This window comes from Pomacea canaliculata, linkage group LG5 (assembly GCF_003073045.1).
Source record: "Pomacea canaliculata isolate SZHN2017 linkage group LG5, ASM307304v1, whole genome shotgun sequence".
NCBI lineage: Eukaryota > Metazoa > Mollusca > Gastropoda > Architaenioglossa > Ampullariidae > Pomacea > Pomacea canaliculata.
Window position 1 is genome coordinate 25,494,840 of NC_037594.1, and position 26,855 is coordinate 25,521,694.

The 26,855-nt window shown below is 38.6% G+C and overlaps 1 protein-coding gene across 7 annotated transcripts in view; it reads left to right on the plus strand.

Annotated features, from left to right (window-relative positions):
- The first annotated feature begins 3,166 nt into the window (after window positions 1-3,166).
- LOC112565109 (tyrosine-protein phosphatase non-receptor type 4-like) overlaps window positions 3,167-26,855 on the plus strand; it is a 54,551-nt gene continuing 30,862 nt past the window's right edge. The window contains exons 1-15 of one of the 7 annotated variants that reach the window (XM_025240399.1): window positions 3,167-3,280; window positions 5,267-5,415; window positions 5,966-6,079; window positions 8,694-8,736; window positions 10,312-10,387; window positions 10,808-10,905; window positions 11,235-11,355; window positions 12,457-12,544; window positions 13,230-13,256; window positions 14,552-14,640; window positions 15,452-15,515; window positions 16,120-16,170; window positions 19,467-19,627; window positions 23,940-24,008; window positions 26,130-26,378. In XM_025240399.1, the coding sequence (XP_025096184.1) occupies window positions 5,278-5,415; window positions 5,966-6,079; window positions 8,694-8,736; window positions 10,312-10,387; window positions 10,808-10,905; window positions 11,235-11,355; window positions 12,457-12,544; window positions 13,230-13,256; window positions 14,552-14,640; window positions 15,452-15,515; window positions 16,120-16,170; window positions 19,467-19,627; window positions 23,940-24,008; window positions 26,130-26,378 (1,388 nt within the window). In that variant the 5' untranslated portion in view covers window positions 3,167-3,280; window positions 5,267-5,277. The remainder of the gene's footprint in view (window positions 3,281-5,266; window positions 5,416-5,965; window positions 6,080-8,693; window positions 8,737-10,311; window positions 10,388-10,807; window positions 10,906-11,234; window positions 11,356-12,456; window positions 12,545-13,229; window positions 13,257-14,551; window positions 14,641-15,451; window positions 15,516-16,119; window positions 16,171-19,466; window positions 19,628-23,939; window positions 24,009-26,129; window positions 26,379-26,855) is intronic. The other 6 variants (XM_025240400.1, XM_025240403.1, XM_025240404.1 and 3 more) reach the window with 6 other exon arrangements.

Genomic DNA, 26,855 nt, shown 5'->3' on the forward strand with positions numbered 1-26,855 from the left:
ATAAGAGAGGATGCCAGAGAAATCGCAGCGGAAGCGTCTAGTTAACACCAGGTCAGTCATGGGATGTAGAGAAGTACGCGTAGAAAAGTGGATACGCTCAGAAATTCTTCCCTTGAAGTCTGTTTTTTTATATAGCTGTTTTGGTAATTGGTGTGGTGGTGTGGTGGTGGGGTGGTGGTGGTTGGTGTGGTTGTGTTATATTATTAAACCATGATTTGAATGGCGTTTCGAGTAGCCAAATAACTCAGCATACACGGTTAACCATTCGAACTAAATAACCATCATTCCTAAAAGCCTGCTGCATTCTACAAACACGTACTACTCCTCCCAATACGTCTTTCAATAGAACAGAATACGATATTTTTACGAAAAAATCACGTAGCTATGACGCGCTACCTCACACGCCAGACTCCTGCTACATGTTAAGCATGCTAGAATAATTTTGGAAAAAAGCAGGTCTGCTGCTGTATAATTGACCTCACAATGCGCATCATTACCAGGACAGGACAGTGGTGCCATCGCAAGGCTGTCCTCAGTGGAAAGATCAGGTTTTAGGCTTCACAGCTGACAGAGCTAAATTGGTCACCCAGGTGAACCACCAGGGCAGGCCTAGGTCATGTCAACCTTTAGGGATTCTCTAGTCCCTGCTTTTGGGTTTTGTCTCATAAAATAGGAGGGGAAGAGTGGCCGCTATGCCGGTACCTCTACTGCAGGGGCTGCAAGGAAACTGGCAGAGCGCTGAAAGCGGCGAGTCGCGCGGGGCGTATATGCCGCGCCGCCTTACGCCGCTCTTGTCGCGCGTTCATGTAGCGAGAGACAGACCACACCGACAAAGAGGAGAAGCGCTAACGGCAAGAAGTTTGCTGTCTGAGAGCTTTTAAAATACAACATGCGAGCAGTGATAGCAGGGTTGCCGGCACCAGCCACCAGAACTTGTGTGGCTCCCTGTCTTGCTGCCCTGGCCGATCGGCCGTTGGATGGTGCGCGCAAGTTGTGCAGGGGTGATAGTAGGACGGCAGATAGCAGTCCTCTACACCAGCCGCGCAGGCCCGAGATTATCAGACATGTCGCCGATGCGCAGAATAATATCTCTCTTCTTGAGACGATTGGCCTGGCAAAGCTGGCTTGGATGAGTGTGGCGTTTGGTAAGCGCGGCAAGAAGGGGGTGTGCCCCACAGGCGAAGTGGGTAGGGGGGCTGGGGTCTCGTCACAAGCGGCAATTCAGCAACGAAGGACCGCAGAGTGTGAAACACTTATCACAGCCAACCTTCTGATGCAGCCCGAGCGTTGGATATACACCGCTGTCCTGGTCACAACACTATAACACTGGTGTAGTGCGGGAGGGGGGAGTTATTCAAGTGAGGGTGGGAGATGCCCAGGCAGGAGGCCTAACAAGATGTGACAAGGATTGACTGCAGGCAGCAGGGGTACCTGATGCCAGCGACGATGTCAGCTGTATGAGAGCCCTGGGAGGAAGGGTGGAGGGCCGGCCAGAAGCAATATTAGATTCCTTACATACGATTCATTGAACAGGTGCCCAATTGCCATGGCACACCACTGTGGCTACTGCTCTCAGAAGGATCATATGTGTCATAATATAGGTAACAATGCACCTACTGTAGTGGCTCCAGAGCTCACTCAATGAAGTTATACACATTGTCTGTGGTGTACTGTTAGTGATGGCACAAGTCCAGTGTCAGGCAGATGCACATTCTTCTGGGATTTGATGTGGTGCTATGATTAACTGTTAACATATCATAGCCAGATTCTCTCTGCATGAACTTCGCTAGCTCAGGACTGTTTCGAATCAACTGACGGTTACAGAGCATTTTTATATCGAACTGCTTTTCGTGACTTTCTCCAACCCACATGCAACCCACGGGGGGTGGCATTTCAACTATAGATCATATTGAGTCAACTTCCTGTACAGCTTTGGTAGCTAGAATTGTGATTGTTATAACTTCCAGACACACATTTAAAATTGTGTAACACTGTTATGTGTTAATCACTATTCACGCGGCACATAACTCCATTTGTCAAAAGACCCTATACAAGATCTTTATATCACCAGACCACTTTGTATATTGATCATCGCTGGGTTGGAATGGTGAAGTGGAGCGACCATGACAACCACCCGTTGGAGTGATCGGGTACATTCTATTGGCGCCACTCAAGGGCGTCCAGACCGATGCTATGCGGAGAAAGGCGGCCGGCTCCGTGCAAAAATAGGGCCTGGTGTCCACTTGCATTTCACAAATGGACAACCATACCCTCTGTGTGCTAAAATCCTGTATTGTTAATATCAGGGACAACCATATCGTGGCGGGAGATTATTTAGTTGTGCCCAATGCAATAGAAAAAAGTTTTTTACCTGCCTATCTGCTTCATCCATAAATTAAGAAAATGCTATGACAGGCTTTCGTTTTTTCGGCGAGAAGCTATTTCTTGGCATTCATTGTGTCTCAAGAGTGCATTTTTTTTTCAGATGGGCTTAAGGGTGTACAGAAGGCACTTGCAAGAACCAAAATATAATACTTATCGAACACCTGTTTTCTTTGAAAGTGCTCCAAACAGTAAAAGGTTTATTATCATATATTGCTTAAAGGCGACAGCGGGTGACGTACAAACATCTTATTACTCAGTAAAAGTGTCTCTGTATAAAATAAAAAATGTCAGAATATCAGTTGGTATGACCTTCCTAAAGTCTTTTATCATCTAGCCTGCTTGGCTGGTCACCTACATGCATTTTACTTACTACATTTGTTAAAGCTATAATTCAGTAGTTATCTGGTTTGTAGGTGTTCACCCATTTATGGATCGATGCTATAACTGGCTCACACGTTTTATCGGTGAGTTTCACCGTCTTTTTTTAAAGAGGTCAAATGAAACTAAAATTTGGAAATGCTTTCTTTTTATCTTTTCAGCAGTTCTCCTATATTATCAACATCAAAGCACTTTTGCTGCTGTTTAAGCTACAATTCTTGCAGAAGTATTGATATTAGTAAGAGTTTGACAGTATTCTTTTTGATGTTCCTCTTTTGCAATTTTATCTCAGAGAAGTCATCAGGAATATTAAGCATGTTTGAAGTGTGATAATACACTGCTGGTGACTTATATTACTGTGTATTCAAGATGTCTGTTCATAGCTTTAACTCACTCAAATATGGACTAATCAAGGCAGTTGAGCTGAAGCCATGAAAACCTTTGCATCTGTGGGTGTGAACTTTATAAGAAGAGGAAGAGTTAATTTTCTGTCCAGAACAGTTTGGACCATTTATAGGTACTTTTTAATTTAGTCAACTGAGGGTCTGTCTGGTTTGCTTTTTTTTCCTTAATGTATAATTGAAACATCATCTTTACATAGGTTTCTTCGATCACATCTCTCTGCTTAAGCAAAAGAGAGAGAGGAAAGAAAGAAAGGGTTTGAGATATAATAACAGTACATATTAATATTTTTCCCTCAAGAAATCTGTCAGGACTCTTTTACTTTCCCCCATCTTTTCCAAACTTGTAGTCATAGTGGTTGACTTATTTTAAACACTTTGGGGGAAGGATCTTTTAGCATACAATGTTTTGATAGAGCTGCCAGTAAGAGCACAGAAGTATATCAACACAAACACAGCATACGAGCATTCATCAGCATCTTCCTTGGCATTCATCTCTTATTTTTAACTATCTCTACATGAGGGGAAAGGAAATGGACACCAAGTACCAATTTTATATGGCCTGCCCAGTTTAAAACAATAATGGTTCTAGAAAAATGTATCAGTGCCTTAGTAAGAACAATGATGTTTCAACTGTAATGACAGATTCAGGAATTTCATGATGGTTATTAGAGAAAAAATTCCTCCCTTCCCAAGTGCTTTCCACATTAAAGCAGCTGTCCCTTACGCCTCTTTCCCAATTTCTGGGAAATCCCTATATGTTCATTTTACTAATTTTTTTCTGAATTTTCCAACACTTGTCAAATCCTTTTTGAAGAAATTATGGTTGTAGATGTTTATATGCAATCGTAGCATCATAGGCTTTTCCCTTACATTCTTAGGTCTTGTTGACTCACCCACTACATTCATTAGCAGGATGTTGACTAATGTTTAGTGGTGGGGGGGGGGGCAGCTAAGCAAGCACAACTTAGAATGAGTCAGTCCAACACCATTATCATTATGGTCAGTTTGCATAGTGCATGGGGCAGCAACACTCCCTTGTCTATTTTTTTTTCCTAACCAACAAATGCACAGGAAGCTGTGGCTTGTACAGCTGGCCAGGAGTTAAGAACCCATCTGTGTGGGGTGGACTGTTCAGTCACAGAACAGGAGCTGTGCTTGGGACAAAGCATTGACCTTTTGAAAGTTACTGGACTGAGCACTAGACATGTCAAGTCAGGAAATGTTTGGATTACTGAAAGTTTGCTGACATAGTGAATGGCGAAGTTAATCATCACATTTTTTCGTGATAGACATAAGCCCCATTTTTTGATTATGTTTTTATGTGTCCTTGATTAATAATATTTAGCATGATCTTTCTGGAGATTTCCTCATTCTGTATGTGAACTTTAGTGCTGTGAGGAAGAATCTAACAAGAATTTAAGCTCACGCTATACTGTACTGTAAACAGTAGTCACAAAAGACGTTGTAGAGGATAAAGGGAAGTGACAAGTCTCTGGTGTGGATGAAAATGAAGAGGAAATGGGAGCATTTAGAGCAGGTAAAAAAGTGTAAAAGTGAATGCTGTAGGAAACTGAAAGATGGAGGTGTGGAGAGAAGTAGAAAGGTGTGGAAATAGATGGCTGATGGAGGGAGGCAGAAAGATGGAGGTGTGGCAGAACTTTGTAGCAGAAGGAAGAAGGTGTGAACTCTGCTGGAGAATGCAGAAAGGTGAATTAACCCATAGGAGCCTACAGGATGAGGCTTTGTGCTCATTAGTAGCAGCAGAACAATGCAAGTAAACATCAAGTATCTGGTCGGTAGAAGTGTTCATGGTCTGTCATGATAACCACTGACAGAAGCATCAGTCAGGAACACTGATCTGAAAAGGACATATTCCCTGGTCCTTAAAAGATTAAAAGAAATCAGAGCATAGTAGGTATAGGTACATTTTGGCATTTGAGGTACAGTGTTTTGGGACATATTTATATATTTTTTTAGCTTTGCAATGTGGTGTTTTGATCTCATAAATGGTAGTTTTTTTAGCGGCTGCCTTTTCTTGTCGATTTGATATTACTACTTAATGAACACAGGCTGTAAAGTCACTGCTGTGTTTGTTGCAGAGCTCCGCAGTATGTCCATAAAGCTGGTGTCAAGCGGTAGTTACAATGTACGAGCGTCAGAAATGGCCCACAATCAAGATCGTCAGCCCAAAACTGTTAATTGTGTTGTCCACTTCCTTGATGAGACAGATGAGACATTTGAAGTTGATGTGAGTACACCATTTCATAGATAACAGTAAATGAGACCTTATATATCATCTTAACCAAAGGAGATTGCACTCTGTGCTGACCAACGATAATGAAGAAATGACATTGAAAATACAATATAACAGTAACATGCTGGTACCAGACACTTCTAGCCAATCAGCCACAGGTCAAAGAATATGCAGGTGATGAAAGTTAAAGTGAGACATTAAGTGTTAAAAAATACATGTAACAAATAAAATACTATTGAACTGAATTGCGTTAGTGCGTAATGGTAAGATAATGAGTACAAAAGTTTAAGCATAATATTTTAATCATGATAATAGATGTCTGAGGTTAACCAACAGTGGGTGTATCATCCAGTGCATCTTAGTTCATCACTTGCTTAGATGTTGGAGATTGATTAACAGAGGGTAATAGCACCCGGTCTATCTCAAATAGATGTTAGATTTTTGTGTGTATCATTGAACAGTCAGCAGGTCCAGAGACTGTTCATTATTGACCAACCTCATTGGACATTATAGACCAACCTTATTGATGCTATGGTCATTACAGAAGCGGTCCAAGGCACAGCAGCTATTGGACAAAGTGTTTGACCATCTGGAGCTGGTAGAGAAGGACTACTTTGGCCTGCAGTTTATAGACATGGCCCCCGGAGAGGATGGCATGGTTAGTTCACAAGGACAGCTTTTTTTTCAATTACTGCTCAGAAAATACTTTTGATGAGATTTAGAAAAATTTCAGAGGGGATGGAGGAAGGGTATTTTCATTTAGCCAGTGGAGTGTGATTTGTTTTTAGACTGGAAATTTCTTTTGTCACTTGTGAATCAGAAATTGTGGACTTTGTAATTAGACTGCTGGATCAGTGAATCCACATTGCTGCATGCGTGTGTGAATATATGTGCATTTAGATGTGTGATAGATAACTACAGGGTGTAGAGAGAGATTCCCCATCCCTCTCACAAAAAAGAAAAAGCCCAAAGAAGGATGAATTATTACACTTAAAGAAGTTTTAGGAATGTTTGCCTATGTTCACTTTTCTATTGCAGTACTGCTTGGCAATATGAATTTTTATGAAAGGTAATTTAAAAAGGATTGTTCATCAGTAATCACTGGCTGTGATCTTCGATCTCTTCTATGCACTAGACACTCTCAGTCATGAAGTTTCCAATGAGTTCTTTATTCTTCTACTATCAGAGGGGCAATTTAAAAATTTGAAAGCCAGAACTTATCACATTGTCACAGCAGCATTTACCCCTGGAAGTTATGTCTGAACGGATATATGTATCTGTCCTTTGCCTTACATATAGTGTCTAATTTTTGCTTTCTTTTTAAAAAAAGGCAACATCGTTATGTGATCAGCAGCATAAAGAGTGATGGAGGGACTGCTGAGGAAGAGAGATTGATTGGTTAGGTCACAAATATGCTCAATACTAATTACTAAACAATAAGAGAACACTGTTAGTACCATTGCTTAGTGTTTATAAACATCCTTTTGTCTGTAGTCAGAGCAGTGTGGTGTAGATGATCAGAAACACAGCAGAAATAGTCTGTTGTCGTGCTCGCATTCTCACAGAAGCCTTGTGATGATATAGCTTGTGGCCTTGTCTCACACTGTCTCATCATTTTCTCTCTCTTTTTAACTTTTTATGAAGGTAAGCGACATATTTGTCACGAGAAAGGTGTTTGTAATCAGGGTCTTCATATAGAATGATAGGCTGACTGTCTTGCTGACAAAGCACTATCATTTTCTTAGAGGCCTCATTATCTGCAGAGTGAAAACTGTTCTTGCAGTTCAGATGAATTGAGAGAGAGCATTTTCAGAAGAAAGATTATGTAGAAAACCAGGATAAATAAAATTATTTTTGGAATGTGACTCAGTAAGTCAAATTTTTAATGGCTTCAGTAGCAGCCTGGAAATAGAAATAAGGAATAAAAAAGCTGGCTGTGTTGATTGGACAGGAAAATTCTTCTACTGGCAGAGATTTTGGATTATGTGGGGAAAAGGGGGAGAGAAAGAATTTGCAATTTTAAGACCTGTGAAGAAGCCATATGGAGAGAAAAATATGCCTCACGACAGGATGAGAATTAAGAACTGCATGATTAATGTCACATTGTCAACAATCGTTTAACCAGTAGCACCTATTTATATCTGTGTAGATGCACAGAAAACTTCTGTAGTTGACAAATAGATATTAGTGATACAGTAAAACCTTCCTTATTACAACCACCTGTAAGTTATAACCCAAATATTTTACATGGACATATTTCACTACATAAGTATTATTTCCATTACGACCATCTCCCCAACCTGACTTAGGACTGACAGTTTGTCCTCTGTTTCGATCTTATTTTCTTTAATGTAGAGGTTCATATTAACTGTATATGCAGATGTTCAGTCAAAATCTCAGAATGGCGCATAAACATGAATTACTCCAAAATCAATTTTTATAAATCCTTTGTCGTGATTCTTTAGTTTGGAGGTTCTTATTAAATCTATATGGTTAATGCAAAACAGCTGCTCATGCTTAGGGCCCCTTTTGGTCCAACTTTCTTTGTTGGAATGATGTGGTCAATTTTTACTCGGGCAGAAAGTCAATATAGCCAGAGTGATATGGCTTTTGCTCGAAGGGACCTACTCCATTGTTGTCTCTACAGTTCACATCACTTGACTGTGCTTCATTAATTGCTTTTTTTCCAGAAGTCACATGTTTAGAAAAAAAAATTACATGTTTGTGACAGAATGTGTTTTATTGTCACATTTTGCAGAAATTTTCAAAAATATAAACAGAGCATTTTAAGAGAGCATCTTTGTCTACCATGGTATATGAGAATTGGTTGATTGCTCTTATCTAGAGAGTTAGTTCCCCTGTAAATCTTTAGTAATGGCAGAATAAGCATGACCAATCGAAAGAAAAGATGATAAAGGAAAGCTTTATGATATGGTTTTAAGAGCTTTATTTTAACATTTAAATACAAGAACTTGAATTTATATGTGTTTGAAGTCATGTTTCATAGAATGAAAGCAGTCTCCCTACTATAACCCCTCTCAGTTACAAACTGATTTTGGTGAATTTTAACGAGTCTTAATAGGGAGGTTTTACTGTATTCCATTTTATTCGTATGTTCTGTTTTCTTTTTTTTAAATATTCACTTTGACAGCATATCAAGCTTAAAATATGTCATTTAGTGTGTGGAGTGATGCCCCATGGATTTCATATCACACTTTGAAGCTTCAGTCATTGCTTTAACAAGTCTTGTAAATTGTTTTTTATATTTTCAGCGTTGGCTTGATCCCTTGAAGACAATCAAGAAACAGTGTAGAGGTACAAATTTCCCATTTGTGGTTCTGTGTGTTCTCTCTTGCTGTTGTTGATAATTTTATTATTAACCACATCAAAATCTGAACAATAATAATAAACACAAAATTTTTATAGTTTGTACTCACACTTCTAAGGAGTATGCTCTTGGCACTTAAGAATTAGAACGAGACATGGGCAGTGTACAAGGGACAGAAGAACAAGAAAACGTGTGATCTATGGAAGAATAAACAAGAGTACTGATGATGAATAAAAAATAAACACAAAAAAGCAAACGAGAACCAGGTAACAAGGACTGAGATTGCAAAAAGAAGACAAGCAGGGAAGTAGCCATAAGCGGAAAAGAGGGGGGAAGGGTTTGAAAAAGGACTTGCATTGTGGAAATTGGTGTTACAAGTAATGCTTAAGGAAGAAGTTCATTTTTAAATACGCATTTAAAGGATTTAATAGAGGGTAGGTGGTGGATATGGAAAGGAAGATAGTTCCATTGTTTCGCTGCACAAGAACCAAAAAAAATCCTGTGACCATATGTTCTGGTAAACAGGAATAGTTAGAAGACGGTCATCAGATGAAGAGTGGAGTTTCTAGCTGGGATGAGAGGGAAATTCAGAGAAATAGAGTAGGACCCAGCAAAGAAATTAAAACATCACAGTTTGTACTGAATGGGTAGTCAGTTCCGAAAACGAAAGAGAGTGATGTGGTCCTGTTTCCTAACTCTAAACACCAGACATGCAGTTCTGTACTTTCTGGAGTTTGTGAAGAGGGTGTGCAGTGTTAATATTTGCACCTGTGATAATGTACGATAAAGACAGTCATCATTGACACATAGTTTTAATATTAGCATATATTAAAACAGCATATCAGTGTTTGGACCTGGTAATCTACAGGAAAGACAATCTTCATTGTCACTGTTTTAATATTTGCACCTAGTAATCTTTAATAAAAACAATCATTGACACACTATTTTAAGAGCATTTTTTTTTTAAACATTTAAGTGATGTGATTTGAAGGAAATAGTTTTTGTTTTCTTCTACTAAATTCTAGTAAAAGATGGTAACTATATGGAAAAGAAAGCTCCTGTCATAAAAATAGGTTACAACGCAGAAATTAAAAAAAAACAATTTACACAACATATACAAACACAAAGTGCCAAACAATGATATATTTTATTTGAATATACATTAGACTTCAAATATTACTATTATAATATTTTCTGTTGTTGGAGTACATATTTATGTCACATCGAGTAACTCGCAACCTTCTTGAACATGGCTCTTGACCAACTCCTTGCCCACTTTCAAATATAGCAAAATATATGATGGGTTGACTATTTTAGCTCCTTAAGGGAATTCATTCATGGTAGAACAATCCCGAAAGGTACCAAAAGTTTTTGCCATTTATGCACACTACCCTGTTCACGTTAAAGTGTGCGAAACAGGCACTGCTTGTGAAGAAGTTCTCTTCTTCAGATGCAAAATACAGGGAAAGAGTTAAGCCAACGGTTTAAATTGATCAGTCAAGTGATTTGTGCTATTTATTTTGCTAATGTGCATTCTGCTAGTCAGCTGTGGTTGTTTTCAGGTCCCCCTTATGAGTTCTTCTTTCGTGTCAAGTTTTATGTGTCAGACCCAAGCAAACTTGCTGAAGAATACACACGGTGAGTAGCCTTTTTTTGTAACATGGTCAGCCAGACTGCAGAAGTCAGTGATATGTCATGTAGCTTTCTTCAGCATCTGTAAATAAAGAGAATTTTTTAAAGTATGTTAAATAGCTGCAAATTATACAATTACACATTTACATATATATTTAATATGCTCCTCTATTCAGTTGGTGTGGGAAGTTAGAAACTGCTAAAAATTATTGTTTGCTGAAAAATAAGTGTAGAAGTGTCTTAATTCATTGAGTGCAAGTAGGACCGTAAGGCAGTTGTAGTATGTGCAGAAAACATCCAGTAGATTAGTGATGAGATATGCTTGCATTGACTGCAACTTATATATTTCCAGAAGTAGTCTTGATTTATTTTATTTTGCTACAGCCACAACATGATGTCGCTATTATAATTTCTATTATGGTTTAGATACCACTTCTTCCTGCAAGTTCGCCAGGACATGCTATCTGGGAAACTGGTGTGTTCTGAACATCAGGCAGCCGCCCTTGCCAGTTACGCTGTACAGTGTGAGCAGATTTCACAGCTTTCTGTTACCTCTTGTGGGCTGTGACTGCTATTTTTTTCTGCATCTGTCATTCTTTGCTCATTCGGTTTTTTTTCCTTTTGCCTCTGTGTGTGCTTGTCTCTATGCATGTGTGCTCAGGGGCTTTTATAGTAAAGGAATAATGTGTAATAATGTATATAATAAAACTGAGTCCTCTGATGATGTTTTACCAAGCAGATATGCAGTATGTCTCAAAAGTTACTACAATTAGAAGCAGGAATAAGGTGATCTAAGATAGGTGTGCTTGCAGAATGACAGTAAAGACTTTAACTCAAGTTGTCTTTTTTTCAGCTGAACTTGGTGACTTCAATCCTGATGAACACAAAGATGGTTATCTCAATGGCTTTATGTTTGTCCCCAACCAGACAAGAGAATTTGAACAACAAGTGGCAGAAAAACACAGGCAGCATCGGTAGGTGATAGGTGAGCAGGGCAGTGTAAAAGATCTGTCCATGAGTGGAAATCCAACTCTGTAATTCTTTACTTACTAGCCATGAGTGAATAGCTGATCCTGTAATGCTCTACTCACCAGCCATGAGTGAATAGGTGATCCTATAATGCTTTACTCACCAGCTATGAGTGAACATGTGAGCAGAGCAGTGTAAAAGACCTGTCCATGACTAAATATTCAATATATATTCAAATATTTATATTATAAATATTCAACTCATTTCTCTGCTTTACTAGCTGTGAGAGAATAGGTGACTTCATGATGATGTTCTTGCCAAGTGTGAGTAAATAGGTTACCTCTTAATCCTAAATTACCAACTGTCCAAGAGTAAATAACTGACCCTTTATGTCTTTGAGTGTGGCACGAGGGTCCCTTCAGTAACTGTTAAGTCCAGGCCACCCACTGATGTCCATCAATAATTTTTACTAGAAAACTGTGTAAACAAAAGGTACTAAATCTAGTCATTTAGCTAGGTGAATTATTTAAAGAAAATTACATCCATTAACATTGTAACAAGAAGACAGCTAGTGATTTGTTTTCATGATTTTTGTTAGCTTTTTTAAGACACTGAAATTGTTCTTCGCTATCATAAGTATATTTATTCATTTCTACGTGGTCTGCAACCATTAAAATCTACTGAATATTGGAGTAAACATCACAGAGATCATAAATTGTGGGTTAGCCTGTATTTTAATCTTCTTGGAAATATGATTTGATATCCCTAATTTCCTTTGGATTAACAAGAATGCACTATTTTGTGATGGAATGAGGTAGGAGTGGCTTCATTTTCTTTAGTTTAACTATAATTGTAAATTTGATTTACCTTTTGTCATGTTTGATTAAAAAATAAGTACTTCAAATCAGTGGCTACTTGGGGATTAAAATCAAGAAGTCAAGACCAGGACTCGAGTGTTAATGCTTTACTCATCACCTGAATAAATAGCTGATCCCATAATGTTCTATTTATCTGCTAAACCCAGTCTTACATGAAAATACTGTTTGTGTGTATTAGAGGCAGAGCTTAAAATTTTGTTTTGGATCATGTTTGTGGTTGTCTTGAAGGGGTCAAACACCGGCTGACGCTGAATTTAACTTCCTGGAGAGGGCAAAGCGACTGGAGATGTATGGTGTAGATTTGCACAATGCACGGGTAAGATTGCTGAAGGCATAGTCATGGACTGTAGTTGCTGAAGGCATAGTTGTGGCTGTAGTTGTGTAGGAACACTTTGTCCCTGCTTTTTAATTGTCAAGCCTGCAAGTGCTAGATGATTAGTAGATCCCTGCAACTGTCTTTTCTTTCTTCACCTTAAATCTTGTATTGAGTCTTATATTGTACGTGTTAACACTTTTACCTGACACTCTTGACTTATGTATAGTTATTAGCAGAGGTAAGTGGCTTATGTACTACAGACTAGGAGAATACTGATAGATGATAAATAAGATCAAGCTAGCACGTTGTGTTAGTCTGACTTATATGGTCATGCTTACTGACTGCTTGCCACTTGTTCTCATGGCCTGGCAACTGTAGCATTAGCGCAGCTTGTATCTTGTATTACTAGTGGTTGCAGTTTGCACAGCTGAGCAGATTTCTTTTTGTTATGCTGGTGTTTACCTATGCTCATAATAGCTTAGCTTCTCCATGAAAAGTTTTGAGTACATTTTGTCCATTTTGTTATTTGCTTATGAGAAGTGTTTAAAAAGTACTGTTTAAATTAGTGATAGGGAGAAAACAGCTGTGAGAATTATGAAGGTAATTTAGAGGTGGTGATCTGTGTGTGTGTACGTGTGCATGCTTGCATACATGCCTGTGTGTGTGTATGTGGTCTGTTTTCTAGCTGATGCTGCCAGAGGAGGAGAAAAAGGTGATGACTAAAACCAGTTGTCAATTCAGATTTGGTTTTTCCCCACTATGCTATTTTTGGTCACTCTCTCTCTGCCTAGTTCATATCTTTTTCTTCTTTTAAAAAAGTATTTAAGGAAATACTGTTAGGACTTCTTAATTTAACTAAAAGTGCTTTATTAAAAAAGACATGGATGTGTTTCCTGCAGGAATGCTTGTTGAAAACTAGAAGTATAGTGTATTGTAGGGTGCTGATGGATATTCTGTGAGTGAATGTGCTGAACATTCTTAAGCAACTATTTTAGCCATTAGGATAATATGCACATTTTTTCTTATTTTGCTCTGTCTGATTTTTTTTTATAGTGATGTCCTTTTTTCCCTGCTTTTTGCATGCTATATATATATATGTTTTGTATGGTATAATGCATGATGTAAGCCTTATAAGTATATATTACCTCTGGCTGTATGAATGGTTGATCTACATGTTATGTTAAACAGCAGATATTGCAGACTATGTGCAACATATAAGTAGACAATGACCACATTAGTAATTTGTTGCCAACAAGCAGAAGAAATGAGGGATGGTTTTGGCAAAACAGCAGTATTGTGCACTATAATGACAAGAAACAGCAAAGAATGGTGTCACAGGAACAACAGTGAACCTTAGCAGCAGTACATTAATGCAAAAAAAAGACATTAAAATAATCTGCCTATTATACAGGTCACCTTGAATCCCTGCCATTTTTACTATCAAAAAGGAAAAGGAATCTTAAATACTGAGATCAGAAAAAGAAGGGTTAAGGTTAGCATGCCCAAGGTTTTACTTTGCTGTTTTATAAGGAGAGGATAGCTGCATAATACACAGCCGTGCTATTTCTTCTTATAAAATATTAAGAAAATAATGCAACACACACCACACATGGCATAATCTAATTTATTATACAAATTTATTATAACTGATTTTATACATGCAGTTTGTATGTTTTGCTTACACTGGCAACCTGGTTCTAGTTTTAAATCTAATTGTCTGGCCATGGGTACTTTCTGTAAGCTGATTATTGTGTCTTTGTAGTATTACTGATATTGTGTGATTTTAGTATCTGTTATCACTTTTAAACCCAATTTTATTGTTTGATCTTGGGGAAAATTATCAAATTGGAAAAAAAATGCAAAATTCGTTTTGATGTTGATATGACTGTTTTTTTTGTTTGGTTGGGTATGTAAAACAGTATTTAGTAAACTCAAGGGATAAATTGGAGAAATGAAGCATAAGAACTACTGAGTAATGACTGATGGTGCAGGTTGTGTGTTGAACAGGACCAGAGTAGTATAGAGATACAACTGGGGGTGACCTCTGCAGGGCTGGTTGTGTTCCAGAACAATCTCAGAATCAACACTTTTTCTTGGTGAGTGACAAGCAGCTGGGTCTGTGATTTTTAGAAAATATTTGTAAAATAGAAATCAGCCCATATACAGTTGATAAAGTAAGAAATAAAGTCTTTGTTCTTTTTATTGATCTTTTTCATATAATAACTTCATCTCTAACTTGTGGAACCTGTGGAGGATAAATATATCCACCCCCTTCAGCATCTATCAAGTCTCAGCCACATAAGTGTGTCTATCGTATTCATTCATTCTTTTAATTTGATTTTTTTTGTTGGTCTTATTATCATGCTTAGTTTATTTTTTTTATGATCTTTTCAAAAGCTTTAATTGAATTTGTGCATCCTAAGTATGTAGGTAAATGTCACGGTCACATTGCCAAAGAGTTCAATTTAAGCGTATGTCCTGTACTGGAGTGTTATAAAGATGTTGGCTCTTTATCCAAGATTTTTGCTATTTTTTTGTTGCTATTGTTTCTTGTCAAATAGAATGTTGTTAGTTATGGAGATGTTAGTGGATCAGTGCCATGTATCAGGTCTTTGTGCTGAGTCAATTATAAAATGGCCGTGTGCTGCAACTACAAGATCAACCTGTGTTTCATGTGATCATGTTTGCATTGGCCACATTAAGCTGATTTTCTGGTAAGATATTCACTGCACTATTCTGCAGGCATTAACAATGTATTGTTTAATAGCCATTCTTACACTAATTGATGGATGAGGATAAATAGGTTTCTGTTAATGGAAAGATTATTGTTAGGTACTTGTCTCTTACATCACTCAAATACTTCATTGACCATCTGATAGACATGTTCCATTCTTCTGCTGTGTGCAGGGGGAAGATTGTAAAGATTTCTTTCAAGCGAAAACAGTTTTTCATACAGCTGAGAAGAGAAGTGGTAAGTTGTGTGTTATTCTTTAACTTCTGATTGCTGATTGCTGGGTTGTGTTAAGGTTTGTTTTCTTGTGGGGTTCATTTTTTTAATTTCCTCCCCTCCTAATTGGTTATTAAGAATGGCTACATTTTGTAAAGGTCATTTTTCAAAAATTTAGACGATGAGTATCATTGAAGTACTTTCTTCACTAAGCAGAGAGTGTGGGGTTGTAGAAAGATGGCATAGATGTACACTCATGTCTTACTGGCCAAGTTTCAAGCTTTCTAATTCCATATAGATTGAACTACGCTGTCCATTTTAGTGTATCCAGATTGTTATGCATCAGAGATGGGATTTTAACATCTATTTTTGCATTATATCTTCTTTCTTGGAATCAGAATAAAGCTATGCCTGAAGTAAAGAATTTGTGTATAAGGCGTCAGTAGATGTGAGATAGTGCCACACAAGAATTCTGTGTATGTTGACAGTTGATCTGTCAAAGGGTAGGCCAGTTTCAGGAAGAAAGATGGACAAAAGCAAGAAGTATAGTATTTTTGAGTTGTTTTGTGTGTTGATAGTTTGTCTGAAGTGTCCATGCTGTATAGGGTTTTCTGGTTACGCTTTGCAGGTGACAGATAGTATAGAGCCCCCAGCAGAGGAGAAAAGTGGAAAGGCCCAAGTAATATGACATTGCCCAATTTCACAGTTCAGGAGTGCTATAACATGGAGTGTCTTACATAGACTGAGGCAGAACTTCTGTCTGCAGTCATCAAGTAGCAAGAGTATTCAATAAAGGTTCCTGCTTGAGGATCCCCCTGTCTCCTTCCACCTGCTGTAGCATCAGATTTGTCCTTGACCTCCATGTTTTAAATGTGCTGACCCTTTGATCATAGATATATGAATTTTAGCTGTCTGTGCAAGGTGTCGTTGCTGCTGGCACTTAATGGTAAAATGACTTATGTTGACTATCCTTGTCAGTAGACCGTGGGGCATTTTGATAGTATAAATTCACGTTGGCTAATCTAGTAATTACCCTGTGGAGCATATTGCTCAGCATCCATATCTTGATGAGCAGTAATGAGTGATATAGAAAACGAGACCTAGGTTTTTGCTAAACAAAAACGTTTATATTTCTTATGTTAAATTTGAGATAAGCGATAAAAGAATTGTAAAAGTTAAAAGCGGAAGACTTTGTCAAGGGATAGTGAAGAAATAAGTCAAAGTTGTGAGAAGTGAAAGAAGGTGAAGAAATGTTCTAGTCACTATGGAATATGTTTAGGATTCATCTCAAAGAAAGAACATATCTAAAATTCTATTCAGTGATGGAATGTGTCAGACTTCGAGTTAATTTTGACCCATGGGTGCCCATTACGGTTGTTCTAGTACACACACTCCATGTTATGGTAACTTCTACCCCAGACTTTTTTTTGTATTGTGCCTTTTGTTGTCATCTTGCACCCTCTGTGTTTATTGAAGCTGTGCCTTTGTGCTTGGTTTGCTATCATTGCCTAGACCGGTGGTTGCCTTTCTTCTGTGATGGTGTTAACATGCTCTACAGTGTACAGTGTACCATCTTTCTGGTCAGATTCAGACCACATCTACAGCATTTTTGTATGCGTTAGATGCAGGAAGACAGCTGTAATTGCTCATTCAGTGCATACTTTGGAAATGAGGCATGCATATACTGCTGCAATTATCACCATTCATTCATTGACTGAAATAATTTTAAAAACTTTTTTAGTTTTTAAATGTAACTTGAAGTGTAGCAGGTATGTGTGTATTTGTGTGCGCACACATGCATGGATGTTGATGCGTGCATGTGTACACTTGTCTGTGTTGGTGTATAGGCACACTATTTTGAGCTAAGATGCTTTCTTTGATGAAGAGCAACAGACTACTGATGAGTGAATTTTCCTTTTTTGAAACTCATTTCATAATCTATCTTAAACATGCAAATAAGAAATTAAATCTTCTTACTTATAGCTTATAGCTCATGCTTTGTATAGCATACATTTTTTCTAAGTCAGGTGGTTTTAGCAGGCAAGCAAATATGCAAACACATAGAGTCATCAGTTTTTTGATGCATCACGTGGGCTCATGATCTTTCTTGAGATAGTTCCTGAGAACATCTGGTATTGCTATGATTGTTTGCCATTGCTGTTGATGGGTTTGGGGCCTGCTTGGGCTGGAAAGCTTACTAAGAGCCTTTTTCTCTGGTGTTTAACAATCCATTGAGGTACAAGGACTAAAATCTATCATTAATTGTAAAAAAACTACTTGAATTAACGCTCTATTCTATATAAAGTTCTGACATTTGCCTCTCATGCCTCTGGAAGAGAATTACAATGCATTTGACTGACATTCGGCAAGGTTTGTATATGGTGCAAAATCCCAGTGCATCTGAACATAATGCATGAAGGTGCTTTCTATGAGCAGAGTCTTACCATGCAGTTGAGAACAGTGCAACTGATAAAGTGGAGTCTAAGGCAGTTAACTCACAGCATGGTATAATCTTCTTTAAAAAAAATATAAAGGGTGAAGCGAAGACGGTACATGGGTCTGCAATTTTAAAAGAAGCTGTCCCCAAAATACAGTCCAATTATGTGGAATATACATGCTAGATAAAGGGAACAGGGGATTGAAAAATAAACAGCATCTAGAGCAGGGGTGGGCAAAGTACATACCGTGATCCGGATCTGGCCCGTCTACTAAAATATGAAGTCAAGTTGTTTTAATAACTTAGGTTAACTTGGTTAAAAGTTAATTTATCAAATATGACAGTGTGAAGAATCATCAGTCCTTAACATTCTAACAGAAAAAGTACAAAAAACAACAAATAACACATCTAATATGTCTGATGGAGCTGTGAGAGAGCATTGGCAGTGGCTGCCTTCAAAGGAAAGACGGTTTACATTTTTATTGTGGGCAAATTTAAACAGCTTCACTTTTCACGTTAAATTTGGTAAGTGAGCATCATTGTGTACGCATTTTCACTAGGTTTGTTGTGTAGTCATGGGGAGGGCTTTTGGTATGTTACCAGCCTGCTGTATAATTTAGAACTTTGAGACCGGCCTGTGAAGAAAAAACTTTGCCCACCCCTGATCTAGAGGGTAGATAGAGGATAGAGAAGTCAGTCTAAAAGCAGACAAGAGTGCTGGTTGAGTAAACAGTGTACACACATACAGAGTTTTGTTAGGGGTAAAGAAGGAAGCGTTGATCTCATCTGTGCACATGCTTGTTGATGACTAAAGAGATGATGTGTCTTTGACATCTGTTATTGCGAGGTGGGTGTTGAGTGGAGCATAACCTGTTGTGACTGAAACAGTGCCTTTTGTTGTCGAATGCCATTCATTCTTTGCACAGCACAACTATCTATCCCATGTCTGAGTATTGTGTTGGGACAAAGACAACACAACCTGCTTACACACACTTTAATGTTGTGCCATATCAATCATTGCTGGAAAAGATATTCTTGGCTGGTCAAAAAATTGTTATAAGTGTCCTTTTCTGTATGATGCATTTCAGAAAAGGCAAGGAGGAGGGATTCATTGACTGTTTCCCTGGTATGAGTGCTGGTGTTTGTGTCTGTAATTGTAATAGTACCTGAAGACCAAAGAAAACATTTTTGAAATAGTAGTTTTTGAAATCAGTGTTATTTTTATGTATTGGACCTTTTCATTTTAAATATTTGTGATTTGTTCACTCATCATCATATGTGTCTGCAACTGACTGTTGGATGAGAGAGTGGAGAGCGTGTATGCATGCATGCACATGTCCACTTGTTTTACTTGTTGTCTATTTCTGTTAGTTCTGTTTTCTGTCTTGGTTTTTCTCTGTTCTGCATTTTGGTCTCTCTTTCATGTGCTTTCTTGTCAGTATGTTATTTTTCAATTTATTTTCCCCCTGTGTGTGAGCGTGTCTTTCCTACACACAGTATCCTGATCCAGCTGAAGCTTGTTGGATTTTATTTTTCAGAATGAGCCAGTGGAAAACCTGATTGGCTTCAACATGACCAGCTATCGGTCCTGTAAAAACTTGTGGAAATCCTGTGTAGAGCATCACACCTTCTTCCGCCTGCACCACCCAAACCCTCCCAGCAAAAAGATTTTTTCTCTAGGCTCAAAATTTAGGTATAGGTAAGACTTTGCAGTTGGCTTGCTTTTAATATCCATATATGTTTTTTTAAGTTTGTTTTAATCTGTGTAATGCTCTTATTGTTGCTGCTTTTGGGCAAGACCGCAAGATGTTTTATGAGAAATTTTTTAAATGAAAATGGCAGACATCCCCAAACACAATGAAATAATATATTTCAGCACTATATCTTGACATAATTTTTGTTGATTATAATCAATCTCAGCATTATAGGTTTATCTTGATTGCAAAGAATCTTGATAAAAGTGTGTTAATGTGTGCCTAGTATGTAACAGTGAATCAATTTCTCGGGTCAAGTCAGAAGAGTAATGATTGTGGGGAGGGTGACAAAATGAAAGACAAATTGCAGTCAGTTGGAGGGGCTGTGTGTTTGATGTTGGTAACAAACATCATTTGGAAAACTTGTTTCAGCAGGTTCCTGCCCACCCTCTTGGCTTTGGACTAGTTTCTGAAGCTTTTCTTTCCCTGCCCCCTTCCCCCAACCACCGCCATCAGTTTTAGCTTGAACTTTCAGTTTCCCACATCTGGCACTGACTTGGGCTGCACCATGCAATTCTTCTGGTCTGTCCTCTCTGGCTGCTTGTTACATGTGCAGTATCTTGAGTAGTGTGTGTGTGTAACGTATACAGCACTTTAACAGTATTGGCAGCGCTGCATGTAGACTGTACCAGCAACAAATATGTGATGCATGTTGGATGTAAACACATTTTTAGTCCTTTGTCAGTTTTGCTATCTGTCTATCTGTTTATACCATTGTTTTGCTGAAATTTTAAGTGAAAAAAGTATTTGCTTTTCTAGAGGAGAGAGGTGGTGGTTTTAATCTACTGGTGATGGAGATGCATGTGCATAGCAGACTCTAACGCTAATGATTCTTATGCATGAAATGCTTACTGCTACAGATGATAGATAAAGAAGGCACGTATATAAGGTCAGGGTAATCATGAATACAGAGAGCAATTTTGACTAAGAAACTTTGATATTGCATGTGCATGCATATTGGGTTATATTGCTATTAGGAGGAGACTGCCAACTTTGGTTGTGATCATATCATCTAGGAAATGTTCAGCTATTTATTGTTGAGTATATTAGAAAGTGTGGTCAAAACACTTCATAAAAGCTGGATGCCAATCGTTTCAGACAGGCAATGCAGGATTATCACCATCTTTGACTAAAAACAAAACAAATTGTGAAAGGTAGCAGCAGCAGAAAGGACTGCAGTCTTCCATTTGGAAATGTGTGTCTTGGATAATTCCTGAGAGACTATGCTATAAAACAGATTGTTCATTGTAATGAACATATGAGTTCACACAGTTACCCAGAGTGTGCTGTGGTGTGTTGTCCTGGCTTCCTCATGGAATTGTACTTAAGATTATCCTTTGAGGAGAGAGCATCCAACATGGAGTTGCATTACATAACTGTCAGCACTTGGGCAGAAATCAGACAACCCTTAAAGTGACAGGAAACGTTAAAGTCTTGTTATACTTGATGTGTGTGCATGTAAACAGACTGTTGTGGAAGAGTAACTTTGGCAACTGGGGATTGATGCAAGTTGTTGGGTTGAAGTCAGCAGGAAGAAAAAGGTTTCTGCGAGAACAGTCTTAACACAAAAGAGGAGCAAGCACTTCTTTGCAGAATGAGTGAAAAGTAAACAAAACTAAGACTGTTAGAGTATCAGTTAACTTGTAAGTTGCTTGTGTAAATGCAGAGCCTAGTTAATGAAATAAAAAGTGTCAACCTCTTTTCCAAAAATGGATCCCAGAGCACCAAGAGTCTGAGGCGACCTCCCAGTGGCAACTGCAGGGGAGATCATTTCCAAACTAGGAGCTCATTGGCACAAAGGAGCAATCAAGCAAATGTTAAATTTAAAAAGCATACTGTTATCAAGAATGAAAGGGTAAATTAAAAGATTCAGCATTAAATAGTGACAATAAATTTTGTAACATAAAATAGCGAATCTGAAACATGTCTCGCGTTAATCTAGCTGTGGCAAAAATAAATGCTGCCAGAGTTTGTGATAATGTAAATGGGACATCTGTCATGGGCTTTGATGATGCGATAACTGAGATGGGTGAGGTTTACCCTGAAGTGTGCACTTTTTTAAAACAGACATTTCAACCCATTCTCCACTGTGTGTTGTGGTACTGTATCATGGAAATGACATCATATCACCTGTGCTTTTAATCTACCTCCCATTTCCATTCAACTTTGCTGATGTTATTTAATGGTATGAGTAGATCCACATGTGATATATGTGTGGATGTGTGCGAGTAAAATTGTGTGTGTGTGTGTGTGTGAGAGAGAGACAGGTTATATGTGTGTGTGAGAGAGAGACAGGTTATGTGTGTGCATGTACACATGCATGCCGTCATGTCTTCACCAAGTGCATGTCTAACAGTATGTCTAACAGTAAAGAGTTATGGAGATAAAGGGTTACTAGAATGAAGAGGTTGGTGTCGTTCCATTCCATCATGCAGCTCCTGCTGACTGAAAAGACTTTCCAACTTGTTTACTCTTAATGTTTTATTAAATGGCTATGCCATTTCATTTTTATGCACACTGTCATAAAAAGAAGACAATTTAGCTCAATACAGCACTCAAAATATGGAATTTCAGTCTTACTTCTTGTGTTTAGTATGAGCTGAGAAACTACAGTAGTGACTAGTATATTGGCAGGCTGATGTTTGGCAGCTATCTAATGATTGAGGAACTGGCTAGGCTTCTCTTTGACCCCATCACCACCCACCACCACATGCACCAATCCTTACCCTCCTCTCAGCCTTCTTCCATCAATGTGAAGAAATTACCCCAGTGGTATTTGACAAGGTGTAAACATTGTACTTGTTTCCAGTCACTTCCTCCCCTTTATTCCCAAAATAAACCTTTTTCGAATATGTGCTTGCGCTTGCTTAATTCTTCATGCTTTTTGTCAGCTGACATGGTGCAGCCAGCTATATGATGATGTATAAAGCATCTATGTGATTGAATTCATTTGGTCTTATGAGTGGCCTTTCAGTGAAGTTAAGCATGTTTCCATGAAGAAGATAAAAATCTCAAATTGGAAACTAATGCTTTGGAATGATTGTAGTTTGTTGTTTAATACAATAGAGATACTTGCTGCAAATTTTTAAATTGCTATAATGTCCCAAAACATCCAATTTTATTTAGCGTGATTTATTGAAGGAAAAAAGATTTAGTTTTTCTATGAAATTGCCTGTTTCTAAAATTTTTGTCTAGAACAGCAGCATGTAGCAATTGACTCTGTGAATTAGTTGTATCAAAGTAAAAGTTGACACTAAAAGGTGCCAATGGTAAAGATTAACACTAGGATTCTGGCAAAAATAGAACATTAGCCACATCATAAGATAGCTTGTCATTAAAAGCTGTTTGCAGACCTGCTCTGAGTCAGCATAGGCATGGGTAAGATGGATAGACATGTAGCAGACTTTCCCCTAGTTGTTCTCAACATGGGTGAGACCAGTGAAGCAGACTTGTTCTTGGTCAGCTTTGACTTTGGCCAGATTGATATGCTGGTGATCTTCAGCTCCCTGTAGATAGATCAGATGCAAAATCTGAGTTTATTCGAAGTATTTCATGGTGTTTTAAGGTAGCTGAGCATGTTATTGATGGTGATAATGTAGTAGTGCCCAGAGCATGGCATTGTGTTATCTTAGAAGGATTTTCCAAGCAGTCAGCAATTGGTTCATTTTCCACAAGATGTGGCTTCAGTAAGACTCAGAGCTTAATTCCCAGTTTGTCTTGTTTGATGGGATCTCCCACCATTCTCGAAGAGAAGGGAAAAAAATGTGAAGAGCTGAAAAATGATATTTCCTTATCCTGAGAATGTCCAGTCTTTATGGTACTTTATACTAGCCACCAAAATGTTCTATGTTTTATCCTGCAGACTTTTTTTATATAAACAAGATTGACAAACAAAGCCTCAAAATCATCTCTGATTATAAAGATTACTTTGATGGTATAGTGCATAGAAAAGAGAATAAACCACTAGTATCCAATGATTGCAGTCTCTCTTTGAAATTATCAGGTGTCAGTAGACTTTGCTGCTGTTTTAAGTAGAATCGGATTTTAGGTGTGTCAGTAGACTTTGCTGCTGTTTAGAATCAAATTGCCACCATTCTAGTCCTCATGTTATGGTAATTATTTTCTAATCAAATTTGCAGTATATAAGCTTGACAACATTTGGTAAAGGAATAAGCAGAAGTGTGAGTGGTATTTACTATTAGCAAGGAAACACCTCTACTATCAGTGTGCTTATTGTTCCTTCACATTTTGTTCCAGCGGTAGAACAGAGTTTCAAACATTAGAGGAAAGTAAAAGACGTGCCAAAATAGAGAGAACCTTTTCCAGGTACTGTATGCTTCCCATCTCATCACCTGTTTTGTAGTTACCTGATTAAGACATGCTTATCTGTCAGAGACCATTTTCTAGCTATAGAACAGGTAACAGGTCTCCACTTTATCAGTGTGACTCTCTCTCACCAGATAAGTTTGACAGATTTTGTTTCCTCTGGGCCTTTTCTGCTCTCATTGGATTAGTCTTTGCTTTGACAGCCTTTTTTGTTTTGTTTTTGCCTTCTGATCCTTTCTTTTGCCGTGCAGAATTTGTGCTGAAGTCTGCTGCTCAAGACTGCACTTTTCATAGAATTTTTAATGATCTGTTGTGGAATATTTTTAAAAGAATTTTAAGAATGTTCAGGTGTGATGTAGAAACAGTGAGCACTGCAGACAGAACTCAGTATTTTATGTTTGATCTAATGCTACTAGAAACGCCCAAGCTGTCGGATGATGCGTGGGCACTTGAAGGCCTTAGGAAGATGCAGGAAAGTCTGGAAGGTTATCAAACCAAGCTTAAGTGAAAGCAAAACACAGGCTTGGCATTCTTATAGCTCACTTCTGTTTGTTTACATTGACTTTTTCTGTCTTGATATGTTTGTCAGTGACTGCTAGATAGTGAGTTGAAACTTGTCAAATATTGACCTTAAACTTCTTGCTAGGCTGTGTTTGAGCTTATGCTCTGTTAGCCATTTGCATATGAGTTGTCATTTTTTTAGATTATATAATTTTTGTTATTTGAGGAATAACTTTTAACTTGTTTGTGTACACACAGATTCATTTACTGTGAATGGAATAATTCTCTGACTTGGTAGACTTAAGTATCTGTGTGAAGACTGTAACCCTGTGAGCTGTCAGGTAAAATATTCACTTGGCAGGATGTGAGTGGTTCTTTTGTTTGGTTGTCAGTTGATTTTTAAAAAATCTGTCACTTGGTTGTTTGCTTGGGATATTTGCTTAACACTCACTCATGACCCCTTTGTCTATGAGCTAGTCTAAACTGCTACGAAATATGATTGCACCTGGAGAGATACGTTTTCTGTAGCATTTTTTTTCCTTTTCTTTCTTTTTCAAACTACTGACCTGTGGTGAGAGTGGGTCACATAATTATTGTGAATTCAAGAGGGGTAAGTGTTGTTGGTCATTTTCTTAACATTTTGGAGTGGGAACTGTAACTTTGCTTCACATCTAATTACAGTGATACTTATTTCCAACACCTTACTTTCATGGTGGTTTTTTTTTTTAATTTGCTTTTTCTTTTACTCAAGAGATGTCAAATGTATGTCTTTGTTGCTGTCTTCATTTCGCCAGCGTGTATGGGTGACAATACCGCTTTTTTGATCCACTGTTTTGTGAGGAGCTGTCTTTATTATATGTGCAACAGATTGTTGCTGTATAGTGTAATGTTGTCACAGGTGTGTGATGCTGTAACAATCACACAGAATTTTTTTAGAAAAACGTAAGCATCTTAGGAGATGGAGAAGTGTGGTAAGTGTTGATTACCTGCCTGCCTGCTGTAGTAGCCACACAAGCAACAGTAGGAGCCAGAATTTCACAGAAGTGATCCAGCTATTTTAGCAGACATTAGAAATCGGACCACAGTAGACATTAAGGAATACATTTAGGACATAAGAGAGACTGTGTTATAAGAGATAAGAGTTTGCGGTCAGTAGGAACTGCAGACAGTGTAAACAGACGTAATAATGTATATGTTTTTAAGTTAATGACAAGTGCCGACAGCATGTTGAAAGACACGGCAACAAAACGTATATCTGAAGCAACATTCATCCGCCGACAGACCAGCCTCCCAGAAGTGCAGACATGCCACTAACTAGCCTTCATAAAACACAGACAATCCACTGAATGGCTTCATAAAACACAGACATGGCACTGGACCTTCTCGTTGAAAAGGTGGCCAGCAGCTGTTCGGCCTTCTCTGAGAAGAATGCCACTGATTTCTTGCCTGCATGCAAGGAATGTCGGCTAGTAAATGATAGAGGTTTTATGTAGGGATACATTTTATGGATAAAGTATGGCAGTTCCTCCTGAAGTAAAATGGCTTTAGGCTGACTTTGAGGCGGCGCATCCTCGCACCTCTGCTCCTGCCTGATAATAGTAATCACTGCCTGTGTGCCAGGTCGCCCAGCAAGCGATACCGCCGCACCGTGGGCGCTGTATCCAGGGACGCCATTTTGGAGGAGCGGCGCTTCATCGACGGTTACCGCCAGCTGTCCAAGTCACAGACGTTCTCCGGCCACTCGGACTGTGCGCAGCACGCCTTATACCGGCGGGACGGCTTCAACAGCCAGGTGCGGGCCACCCTCCCACACGACTACAAGTCCTCCCGCACCTCCTGGCTGGATGCACGCTCCGACAAATCCGATGAGTGAGTAGTGCTCTTCCTTCTTCGCTCTTCGTTAACCATTTCCATTGTCGTGCCTTGTTTGGTGCTGGTGCTAGTGCTAGTGCTGCTTACACTGACGTGAGGCTTCACGAGGTGGCAATAATCAGGAAGATTGTCCACTTGTGTTGGCAGGTTACTGGGGGTTGGAGGTGCTTCGCTGTGAGGAGCCAAAATAATGGCTCGTCTCAAATATTTCGTGAGAAGAAAAGACGGACCAACATTCAGTGACCCTAAGTGTTGGGGTCCGGCACTTGGTGAACCCAAGGTGTTGAATAGGGGGTGGAACAGATAACTTGCATTGAATGCTAAACGGGTGAGGGTAACGTGCTCACAAAATCTATATCTACTTCGCGTGCTGTCTCTTGAGTAGGCCGAGTCACGTGATCAGGCTGGGAAACGGAGAAGGACAGGGTGCTTGCACCTTACCTGGTCACGTGATTGGGAAGGAGGTAAGCTGCT